The sequence below is a fragment of the Saccopteryx bilineata genome, chromosome 9 (assembly GCF_036850765.1).
Source record: "Saccopteryx bilineata isolate mSacBil1 chromosome 9, mSacBil1_pri_phased_curated, whole genome shotgun sequence".
In the NCBI taxonomy this organism is placed as follows: Eukaryota; Metazoa; Chordata; class Mammalia; order Chiroptera; family Emballonuridae; genus Saccopteryx; species Saccopteryx bilineata.
Window position 1 is genome coordinate 92,822,341 of NC_089498.1, and position 12,904 is coordinate 92,835,244.

The 12,904-nt window shown below is 43.7% G+C and overlaps 1 protein-coding gene across 1 annotated transcript in view; it reads right to left on the reverse strand.

Moving 5' to 3' along the window:
• Positions 1-1,294: 1,294 nt before the first annotated feature.
• DRGX (dorsal root ganglia homeobox) overlaps positions 1,295-12,904 on the reverse strand; it is a 39,001-nt gene continuing 27,391 nt past the window's right edge. Inside the window, exon 6 of the mRNA XM_066243959.1 lies at positions 1,295-1,560. Within this exon, the coding sequence (XP_066100056.1) occupies positions 1,295-1,560 (266 nt within the window). The remainder of the gene's footprint in view (positions 1,561-12,904) is intronic.

A 12,904-nucleotide genomic window follows, 5' to 3' on the forward strand; every position in this document is an offset into this window, starting at 1 on the left:
TGAGGCACAACACACTTGGGAATATTATTGGGGGGGGACTCTGAAGGGGGGGTGAAAAGGGGCAGGGTGAGCTGAAGGCAGAATATTTGATGAGGATAACGAAAAGGAAAACAAGCATCCTAAAAGCTGTGAGGGTTGGCATGGAAACACCATCCATCCGTCAGCCATCAAAGACTGCCGTGGGTACCAGACGCCCTGTCACGGAAGGACAGAGCTCACATTATTGCACATTTCCCTTTGATCTCTTCAGGTTTACCACCCACATGAGAGAAAATGAGGAAAAGAGACACACTAGGCCAAAACTGAAACTTCTTACAAAATTTGGCCCTTCAGAATGAAGTCTCTTCCCAGCACGGGGAAGCCCTTTTCCCAGGCTCCGTTTCCACACCTGTGCCATTCTCACCTTGTTTCCCACTACTTTTCCCTTCAGTAAAAAATTAATTAAGAAAAGCACAACCACAAAAGGATGCCAGGACTGAGGAGAGGTAGCCCATCCAGAGGCAGACTTATTTCAGAGGTGTTCCAGGGGTTTTCTATCTCCTCCAAGGGCCCTTGGGGTTCCCTAGACCAAAGCCCTGCTTCCCCCGGGCCTGCAGGGGCAGTTTCAGCTGGGAGGGCAGCATGTGCTCCATGCCTTCAGGGTCATGCTGGCAGCCCCAGTCCCTGGAGCTGACAACCTGTCTGGCCAGGAGTTTCCAGTGAGAACTGCTAGGGGCAGAGCCACTCCCACCCTCCACCTTCTCACCTTCCGACCTAACCAAGCCCACAACCAGGGCGTTTCAATCGGAGAAAGGGGGGCATGGCTGCCAGATTTGATAGAGGGGAACATGAGTTGGTTGAGATCACACCAGTTTCCTACTTTTTCATGGTATGAGGACAGTTCCATTTCACAGCATGAGACTTAGGCTGGGGGTCTCATGTCACAGTTCTTTGGGTTGACAGGACCTTCAAGGGAAGCCCAGGAAACAAACAAGAAGGTGATAGGGTGAGCAACACCACTTCCTGCCAAGATTTCTGGGCCCAGTAGGAAACCCATAGGTCTCAACATGGAGTCAGCTCTGGTGGCACCAGTTCCATCAGAACCTATCACCGAAGAAGCCAGGACAGCACAGGCCCGCTGGTGGATTGCCAGAGGCACTCTCCAGTTAGCAAGAAGGTTGTAAGCCTCACTCCCTTCTTGAGTCCATGAGAAGACTCTGGGAAGCAGGCTTCTCCTTGCTTTCTTGAGTTTTCTGTGGGACTGAGGCTGGGAGAAACGAGTGAGGGAGGGTGCCGGTCTTGGCACTGGGGACCCTCATACACTCTTGTCGCTCTCACTCTGTTCCTTAGCAGAAGGGGTCTTGTCCTCGCTGCCATTGGGGGGTGCTGGCTTGGCCGTGGGGTTGGGGCTGCTGTTGGTGGCTGGCAGGAGGTTGGCGGACTGCAGGACAGCCTCTGAGTGCTCGCGGGCCTTCATGCGCAGGGCCGCCACGCTGGCCGTGCGGTTACTCTGGCAGCCGTAGGTAGGAAGGAAGGAGAGGCCCATGGGGTCTGGGACACAGCAAGAGCACAGTGGGCCCCCTGGAAGTAGAAAAAACAAGAAGTTGCCATCACTGATGGTGTTCTGTCTCCCAGGACTTGGGGTGGGAGTAAAGGGCTAGTTGATGCTAGCCCTTTGGTTCCAGACACTAAAGGTACAGGTAACAATGCTCAGGACCCTGAAGATACACAACACAAGATATCCAGTTGATTGTCCAAGGGATTATCAGAGCCCCAGAGAGACCTGGTCAGTCCTGATTCCCTGACCAATCACCTGTTGGCCTTAGGCCAATACCTTGGCTTCTCTGAGCCTTCACTTCTACTCCTATAAAATGAAACAATACCTACTTCACAGGATCATTATGAGGACCAAACAACATAATCCCATAATTCCCATACTGTGTGCCAAGGAGCCCTAAGCACTCACAGAGGCATGGCAGTAAGAGCTTAAATATTTGAAGTCAAGGGAAACCCAGGTACACCTGTCAGGTGACCCACGAGCTGCAGGTTAAGAGGCAACTCACAGCTTTAGCATAGGATCACGCTTAGTCCTTCCAAGAACATTATATTTCTTGTGATGCTGAATTTAGCAAGCACCACATGGAGCACAGAATGAAGTTGGTGATATCTAAGGTGATCCCAAGGCCACTGAAGCTGTGCAGAGCCCACTGGGCTCACATCCCATTAGAAAGTCATGGTAGCTATTTCCAAATGAAAGAAAAATATTATTTTTCTTTTCACGTGTAAATATTATTCTTTCAATGGTTACTAAGTTGTTGGGACATAAGTACTTATTGAGTTGCTTGGGCCAAACAATTTTATGAACAGAAGCATTGGGTATTTCTTGTGGTCCAAGAAGGTCTTGAGAAATTCAGTGAAACCCTCTGGGCACTGTGGACTGAGAGCTGAGAAGAATCCATAGGACACAGGTCCTATGTGTGGAGTGGGTCTCAGGAGAGTTGCCTGACCAGAGCCTGCCAACCATCCCAGCCTAACCCGCTCCAGGAGCAGACTCAGGATGGCCTTAGTCATGCTCGGTGTGAGGAGCCTCCCTCTCTACTGGTCATCCTCAGTCATGCATTTATTCCGCAGCCATCCCATGAACATCAGGCACTGTTCTTGGCCCTAGCAACTAATCAGAAGAAATAAGGAAGCTAGACCTCAGCCTCAGGGAGCACAGTTCTAGTGGAGAGGGATACCAAAGATATTGCGCCCCTGAGGCAAAGGCAGATGGGCAGTGATATGGATACATGGAAGCAGAGAGCTAGTGTGCTAGGTCAGAAAGATGTCCATGTGAAGATCCAGAAGAGCATGACTGCTAGGGAAGAGCAGTACAATGGCACGGGTGTGGGAATGGAAGTCACCTGTTCAAGGAGCAGGAGGGTGCTCACCGTGACTAAAACCAGAGAAGGCAGTTAAGGGATGTGGCAGGTGGGTGGTCAGAGCCTCACCACCAAAGCCAGACCATCCTGCAGGCCATGCAGGACACAATGAGAGGAAACCTCAGCAGGTCTGAGTGGAGAGAGTCATGAGCTTACCTGCACAAGGAGGTGAGGGGAGGGAACAGCGATAATGCAGTTCCAACTGACAGTGGCTTGGCCCAAGACAGGCTATAGGGGAGGTAGTGAAAGGTGTCCAGATTCTGAGTTTCTACTGAAAGTTAGAGCCTGCACAGATTGCTCACAGACTGCAAGGAAGGTAATGGAAAAGATGGAGTCACAGGCTCTTTGGCCGGGGCATTCTGGTAGCTATTGCGATGGGTCATGCCTGTACAATTTGGGCGGCCAGCATGGGTTGGTCTCAGAATTTGTCCCACGCCCTGTGGAGAACATTGTCAAGAGAAGTGAAGGAGCTAGTAGGCACATATCAGTTCAGGAACAAATACTACTACATCCCGGAGTACAAGAACTGGAGAGTCTCCCTTGTTATATGAATTCCAGTGGAAGCAGGAATGCAGAGGAACTTGTTGATGTACATAATTCATATAGGTCAGCTTTCTGGAGCAGATGGCAGGGAGGTGGAGACTGAAGATGGAGGGGCAAATATAAGGACAAACTATTTGGGAGAAAAGAATTGTAGAAGTAGCAAATAAAAGAGAATTAGACTATGAAGTAGGGAATATCCCAACAGAATGGGAAGGTTGGACTCCTACCTACAATCCCAGAATCCAGAGATGATGTCAAAGTATCCATACTCTTTCAGGACACTTAGAAGACACCTTAGGAGAGAGAAAATGGCAACAGAGTAGGCAGACATTCCACCTCCCACCTCCCAGAGCCAAAGTGGATTACAACTTAACTTAAGAACAATTATCTTGAAAAACAACTTTGGACTAAACAAAGAGGAATCTATAACCAAGGATCACTGAAGAAACCACACTGAGACTGGTATAAAGGGCAGAGATGTGGAAAGGACTGCCCCACTCCCAGGAGTGAGCAGCAGCCCAGAGGGACTCTCATGGCAGGGTGGGTTGCTCAGAGAGTTGTGGGTCCTCAACCCCAGGACCGAAGCTCCAGCCTAGAGCCCCAGAGCCTAGAGGGGGCATACAGACAATATTTAGCTGAGAAAAGAGCTGGGTTACTGTTTTCGAGAAAGGGACAGAACTCTCAGACCAAGGCTCCATCTTAAAGGGATTGCACAGAAAACTTCATTCACAGCCACTTATCTGGGGCTCTGGGAGTGGGGAGAGCTGAGAGGACTGGAGTTGCAAGAGAAGAGTGTAAACTCAGAGGCACAGGGAGAGACACTGTGGGGGACAGCCACCCTAACCCCCGTGCTGAGTTACTCCCCAAATCTAAAGTGGCCATTTTTCCTGGGAGAAGCAACACCAGCAAAGGGAAGCAATTACCCTACCCACCAGAGGCTCTCCTGCTCAGAGCAAAGAGTCACTTAGAAGCAAGGGGCATGTCAGGGACACAGGTTTTGAGTGCTGAGGTCTGAGTTACACCACCCTGCCACACTGCTGAGTACTTGCCAAAGGGTGGTGCTTGTGCCTGAGCACCTGAGGAGGTGGCAGGTGGCGGCAGCGGGCCGGTGGGCAGACCACACTGCGGGAATGCAGAGGCCACACCCACTGGCCAAGAGTAGATAAAAGCCAGCCTAGAGTGCAGCTGATACTTACAATGGCACCTGGGCCCAGCAGAGGCAGCCACTAGATCTGGATTGCCTGTAGCTCCAAGAAGGTTGCTAAGGGTCAGTCATAGGCAGTGACCCCCACTAATCTGTGCCAGGTTCCAGCCAGGGAGGTCCAGGGCTGGCACATCTAGTAGCCAGATACAGAAATCATCAGCTCAGGACCTAAAAACCCTTGTTAGAATGGTACCTTAAGGAAGGGCTCCTCACTCCTGACCAAGCTAAAGCATAGAAAATGCCAACACAAATAGCAAAAAGAACAGTAGCAGCAGACAAGTAGTCCACAGAGGATTACAAACAACAGCGGATGCCAACCCAAGAAGAACCAGAAACAGCACAACTGGAAGCAGGAGGCAGACAACACCAACCCTTTACTCAGTTATCTACACAATCAGCACACCCAAAGGAGGAGTCTATACACGAGCAAAATGAGAAGACAGAAATGGAATCCAAATGAATCAACAAAAGAAATCCCTAGAAAAAGAACTGAATGAGATGGAAATAACCAAGATATCGGATGCAGAGTTTTAAATAATGATTGTTAGGATGCTCAAGGATCTTAGAGCAACAATGGATGGACATAATAAGCACCTAAATAAAGAGATAGCAAGCATCAAAAAGAACATTGAAATCATAAAAAAGAATCAGTCAGAAATGACAAATACAGTATCAGAAATGAAGTCTACACTAGAAGGAATTAATAGCAGGCTGGATGAAGCAGAGGATAGAATCAGCAAATTAGGGGACAAGATAAATGAAAGCATGGAAGAAGAACAGAAAAAGAAAAGAGGCTCAAAAAGTCAGAGGAAACTCTAAGAGAGCACTGTGACAACATGAAGAGAAACAACATCCACATCATAGGGGTTCCTGATGGAGAAGAGAAAGAACAAGGGATAGAGAACCTGATTGAAAAAGTCATAGCGGAAAACTTCCCTAAATTGATGAAGAAAAAACTCACACACGTTCAAGAAGCACAGAGTCCCATTAAAGAGGAACCCAAAGAGGCTACAAGACACATCATAATTAAAATAACAAAGTTAAGAGATTAAGAAAGAATACTAAAAGCTGCAAGAGAAAGGCAGTTAATCACCTACAAAGGAGGCCCCATAAGGATGACATCCAACTTTTCAACAGAAACACTTGAGGCCAGATGGGAATGGCAAGAAATATTCAAAGTAGTGCAGAACAAGAGCCTACAACCAAGACTTCTTTATACAGCAAGGCTCTTGTTTAAAATTGAAGGAAAAATAAAAAAATTCCCAGACAAAAATAAAACTCAAGGAATTCATTACAACCAAACCAATGCTGCAAGAAATGTTAGGGGCCTGTTATAAACAGAACAAAGGGGAGAAAAATTAGAAAAAGAGGAATGTAGATTTAAAGAATAAAATGGCAATAAATAATTACATATCAATAATAACCTAAATGTAAATGGATTAAATGCTCCAATCAAAAGACACAGGGTAGCTGCCTGGATAAGAAAACAGGACTCATACATATGCTGTCTACAAGAGACCCACCTCAAAACAAAAGATACACATAGACTGAAAGTGAAGGGAAGGAAAAAAATATTTCATGCAAATGGAAATGAAAAAAAAGCTAGGGTAGCAATACTTATATCAGACAAAATGGACTTTAAAACAAAGGCTATAGTAAGGAATAAAGAAGGTCACTACATAATGATAAAGTGAGCAATCCAACAGAAAAATATAACCATTACAAATCTCTATGTGCCTATTATAGGAGCACCTAAATATATAAAGCAGATTTTGATGGACATAAAGGGTGAGATCAACAGCAATACTATCATAGTAGGGAATTTTAATACTCCACTACCATCAATGAATAGATCCTCCAGACAGAAAATTAACAAAGAAACAACAGCCTTAAAGGACACACTAGATCAACTGGATTTAATATATATCTTCAGAACCTTTCACCCTAAAGCAACAGAATTCAAATGCTCATAGTACATTCTCTAGGATAGACCACATGTTAGGACACAAAATGAGTCTCAATAAATTTAAGAAGATTGAAATCACTCTGACCAGGTGGTGGCACAGTGGATAGAGCATTGGACTGGGATGCCGAGGACACAGTTTGAGACCCCGAGGTCACCAGCTTGAGTGCAGGCTCATCTGGTTTGAGCAAAGCTCACCAGCTTGGGCCCAAGGTCGCTGCCTCGAGCCAGGGGTTACTCAGTCTGCTGTAGCCCCACAGTCAAGGCACATATGAGAAAGTAATCAATGAACAACTAAGATGTCGCAACAAAAAACTAATGATTGATGCTTCTCATCTCTCTCCGTTCCTGTCTCTCTGTCCCTATCAATTCGTCTCTCTGAATCTCTCTCTGTCTCTGTAAAAGGCCAAAAAGAAGAAGATTGAAATCATATCAGCATCTTCTCTGATTTCAATGGCATGAAACTAGAAATCAACTACAATAAAAACACTGAAAAACATTCACATTTGGAGAATAAATAGCATGTTATTAAATAACAAATGGGTTAACAATGAGATCAAGGAAGAAATCAAAAATTTCCTTGAAACATATGAAAATGAACATACAACAACTCAAAATTTATGGAACACAGCAAAAGCAGCCATGATAGGGAAGTTCAAAGCATTATAGGCATACCTAAAGAAACAAGAACAAGCTCAAATAAACAACTTGACCCTGCATCTAAAAGAACTAGAAAAAAAAAACAGTAAGTAAAGCCCAGAGGAAGTAGAAGGAAGGAAATAATAAAGACCAGAGCAGAAATAAATGACATAGAGGTTAAAAAACAATAAAAAAGATCAGTGAAACGGATAGCTGGTTCTTTGAAAAGGTAAACAAGATTGATGAACCTTTAACCAGACTCACCAAGAATAACAGAGAGTGGACTCAAATAAATAAAATTAGAAATAAGAGTGGAGAACTAACAACTGACACTGCAGAAATACAAAGGATTATAAGAAAATACTATGAAGAACTGTATGTCAAAAAATTAGACAACCTAGGTACAATGGACAAATTCCTTGAAACATATAATCTTTCAAAAATTAATTCAGAAGAATTAGAAAACCTAAACAAATGAGATTAAAATAGTTATCAAAAAACTCCCAACAAACAAAAGTCCTGGGCCAGATGGCTTCACAAGTGAATTTTACGATATATTCAAAGAACTAACTCCTATCCTTCTCAAGCTATTTCAAAAAATTCAAGAGGAGGGAACACTTTCAAGCTCCTTTTATGAGGTGAGCATAATCCTCATTCCAAAACCAGGCAAAGACACTACAAAGAAGGAAAAGTATAGGCCAATATTCCTGATAAACTTAGATGCTAAAACTCAACAAAATATTAGCAAATCGGATCCAGCAATACATGAAAAAAAATCATACACCATGATCAAGTAGGATTTATTCTGGGGAGGCAAGGCTGGTACAATATTCACAAATCAATCAATGTTATTTATCACATAAACAAAAGGAAGGATAAAAATCACATGATAAATATCAATAGATGCAGAAAAAACATTTGATAAAATCCAGCACCCATTTATGATTAAAACTCTCAACAAAGTGGGAATACAGGGAACATATTTCAACATGATAAAGGCCATCTATGACAAACCCACAGCCAACATCATACTCAATGAGAAAAAATTAATATCAATCTCCTTAAGATCAGTAACAAGGCAGGGGTGCCCCCTTTCACCACTCTTATTCAATATAGTTCTGAAAGTCCTAGCCACAGCAATCAGACAAGAAAAAGAAATAAAAGGCATCCAAATTGGAAACGAAGAAGTGAAACTATCATTGTTTGCTGGTGGCATGATACTGTACATAGAAAACCCTAAAGTCTAGTAAAAAAACTACTGGACCTGATACATGAATTCAGCAAGGTGGCAGAATGTAAAATCAATATTCAGAAATCAGTGTCATTTATATACACCAACATTGAACTGTCTGAAAGAGAAATTGGAAAAAAACAATCTCCTTCACTATTTCAACAACAAAAAAAAATAAAGTACCTAGGAGTAAATTTAACCAAGGAGGTTAAAGACTTGTACTCAGAAAATTATAAAACATTGATAAAATAAATCAAAGAGGATACAAACAAGTAGAAGCATATGCTATGTTCATGGATAGCAAGAATAAACATCATTAAAATGTCTATATTACCCAAAGATATCTATAAATTCATGTAATTCCTATTAAAATGCCAATGGCATATTTCAAAGATGTGAAACAATATTTGAAAAATTTATATGGAACCAATAAACACAAATAGCCTCAGCAATCTTGAAAAAAGAGAATAAAGTGGGAGGTATCACACTTTCTGATATCAAGTTATACTACAAAGCCATTGTACTCAAAACAGCATAAGAACAGGCATATAGATCAATGACACAGAGATCCCAGAAATAAACGCACACCTTTATGAACAATTGATATTTGACAAAGGAAGTAAGAGTATACAATGGAGTAAAGATAGTCTCTTTAACTAATGGAGTTGGGAAAATTGGACAGCTAACCACAAAAAAATGAAACTGGACCACCAACTTACACCATTCACAAAAAGAAACTCAAAATGGATAAAAGACTTAGATGTAAGCTGTGAAACCATAATCATCTTGGAAGAAAACATAGGCAGTAAGCTCTCTGACATCTCTCACAGCAATATATTTGCTGATTTATCTCTACGTGCAAGTGAAATAAAGGACAGGATGAACGAATGGGACTATATCAAACTAAAAAGCTTTGCACAGCTAAAGACAATATGAACAAAATAAAAAGACAAACCACACAATGGGAGAACATATTCTACAATACATCTGATAAGGGGTTAATAACCAAAAATTATAAAGAACGTGTAAAACTCCACACCAGGAAGACAAACAATCCAATCAAAAAATGGGAAAAAGAAATGAATAGACACTTCTCCAAAGAGGACATATAGATGGCCAATAGGCATATGAAAAAATGCTCCACATCACTAATCATTAGAGAAACACAAATTAAAACCACAATGAGATACCACCTCACACCAGTCAGAATGGCGCTCATCAACAAAACAACACAGAATAAGTGCTGGCGAGGATGTGGAGAAAAGGGAACCCTCCTGCACTGCTGGTGGGAATGCAGACTGGTGCAGCCTCTGTGGAAAACAGTATGGAGATTCCTCAAAAAATTAAAAATGGAACTGCCTTTTGACCCAGCCAGGGAAAAGCAGTCAGAGGGAAAGGGATGAGAGGATGGAATCAGAGAGGTGAAAGAGATTAGTGAAATTATATATACATTACACAGCATTGTAGAGAGTAGGACAGCAAATCCTGGATGGAAGGGGGGAAGGCGTTGAGCGAGGTGGCAAAGGGGGTGATGAGGGGAACATGAGGGTGGGGGAGAGATATATTCGGTAGAACACTTAAATCTATATAAACACAATAAATTGAAATCAATAAAAATTTTAAAAATTAATTAAAAAAAAGAAAAGAAAAGATGGAGTCACATATGACTAGGTTTGGGCCTGAGCATCTGAATAGAATGAAGGTGCCACTTCCAAGATGGAGAGAAACAGAGAGAAAGCTTATTTTTTTGAGGGCAGTGGAAAGGAATATGGAGAATCTGGCCATGCAATCTTGTGGCTCCACTGGCCATCTGAGTCCTGAGGGGGAACTGAGCTGTGCTCAGCAGTGCTGGCGCCACCCCACCCTTGAGGAATACCCCCACACACACCGTGGGCTCTGAGGGCCCAGCATAAGCATGGGGCTGGGGGGCGGTCACACAGACCTTGCACCTGATGGGGTAGGTAGACTCAGCTGCCAACATGAGAGAGTTTAGGGGCCCCCTGGATCGGTCAAGTGGTAGACCCTGTGTGCCATCCTTGCCAGAGAAGCAAGGTGCAACAGCCTCACCAGCCAGCCAGCCCGGCTGCTGCAGAGCCAGAAACCACCAAGAGCAGGGCTGGTCTGCTACAGCCTTGCCAAGGACAGGAGGGATCAATGCCTGTCCTTGAAGTCTGAGACCTGAGAGGTGGAAGCACCTCCATTTATGCTCCTTCCGACCCTCTCTTTTTGAAAGTCCTCACTGACCTTGGAAAAAGCAGCACTGCACATAGAGTGTGATCCCTCACCGTGGCCTTCTAGCCTTTGTTGATGAGGTGCCACTGCCCCTTCCTCCTCTTACATGCAGGCCAGGCCTCCTTGCAGAGACACACAGTGCAGGTACAGCAGAGCCTCCGAGGAGCCAAGCCTCTCTCTCATGGGGAGGGCGGGGTGCATTTGTGGAGAGGCCAAAACACAAAAGAGTGAGAGTGCTTGGTAGCAGGAATACAGAGGATTTTCTCTGTGTCTGTTTAGACCTTTTTCTATTTTTCTACAATGAATGTGAACTTCTTTTACACTCAGAACCATAACTTTAATCACATGAATGTTCAAAGGAAGTAAGACTGGAATTAGACCCCCTCAGCACCTATGAGGAGGGTTGGCAAGGGGCTGGGAACCTGAGCTGCATGAGTGTTGGAGGTCATAGGGGAGCCTGAGCCTGACGGAGGCCCTGGGCTGTTGGGGACCTACGCAGAGGCCCTGTATTCAGGCTCTGACCTGGGCTTCCAACCCTTAGTCAGGCCATCCTGAGAGGGGCTGGCTCAACTTGCCTGAGCTAGTCCTTGCCTCAGCAAGGTCTTGCTCTGATGTAAGCATCAGAGGGGGAGTTCAGTGGCCTGTGACTCAATAACACTGGGGAACAATTTTTTTGTTGTTGTTTTTTGTTGCTTGAGGTTTTAGAACTGTTTCTATATATTTCTGCATTGCTGATTCCAAATCTGAAATTTGTTTTTTAGTGCATGCTCTAGTTTTTATGCAATTTTAATTTCTTTTTGTTACAGTTAATGGCATGCATTGGTTTGTAAATTGGAGTTAAAGGGCAACAACTCTTGGATTGAACATAACCACAAGGCAATTAATGTTTAACAAACATCACTTTTACATAATTGTAGTTGTTTTTAAATGTAAAAAATTATTATCTGATAAAAACACCCTCTTATTTTGTTTTAAGATTGAATCATGGCTTCTTCCCGCCCACTGGTGGGAGTTCCAGCTCTCATGGTGGGCGGTAGCAGAGCAACCAAATGGCACCGCGATTGGCCCACCATGAAAGCTGGAACACCCACTAGTGGGTGGGAGGGACCAGGTTGACCAGCACTGCAAAAGTGGGCAGTTTTTATAAAAAGGTTCACCATCATGGTAGTAAGAGATATGGGCCTATCAAAGAAAGCAGCTGAGTTATTAGCCTCCAGGCTTCAAGAAAAGAATGTACTGCACCAGTCAGCTAAAGTATCCCATTTCAGGAAGTGTGAACAAACTTTTGTGGACTTTTTTTCTGAAGACAAACACTTTGTTTACTGTCATGATATCAGTAGTCTACTCAGCCAGCTAGCTGTTACCACTTAACAGTCCAACAGAATGGCGGCTATTTCTTGACAGCTCTAAACAGAGTCTGAAAGTGTTCTCCTACACAACGGTAATGTTTATGCAGCAGTTCCAATTGGTTATTCAACTCATCTGAGAGAAGATTATAATGACATAAAAATTGTCCTCGACTTTCTGAAATATGAGGAGCATAACTGGATCATTTGTGTGGATCTTAAAATGGTAAATTTCCTGCTAGGACAACAGAGAGGTTTCACAAAGTATCCTTGCTTTCTGTGTTTGTGGGACAGCTGAGCTCGGGAGAAACACTGGACACAGAAGGAGTGGCCGAAATGTGAAGCTATGGAAGTAGGGATGCAAAATATTGTGAATGAACCTGTAGTTGATCAAGACAGGATCATTTTTCCCCCACTCCACATTAAACTTGCCTTAATGAAGCAGTTTGTTCAGGCTTTGAATAGAGAAAATGAATGCTTTCAACATATTATTTCTGCTTTTCCTGCCCTGTCTTTCGAGAAGATAAAAGCAGGTGTATTCGATGGACCTCAAATTCAAACCCTCATACGTGATGAAGAATTTGCCAGGGAGATGAATAAGGAGGAGAAAGCAGCACGGCAGTCTTTTGTGGCAGTTACAAAGAACTTCCTTGGCAACAAAAAAGCAGAAAACTATGAACTTCTGGTTCAAAAGATGCTGTTGGCTTTCCGCGACATTGGATGTAACATGAGCATTAAGATTCTCTTCTTGGGCCCTGGCCGGTTGGCTCAGCGGTAGAGCATCGGCCTGGCGTGCAGGGGACCCGGGTTCGATTCCCGGCCAGGGCACATAGGAGAAGCGCCCAT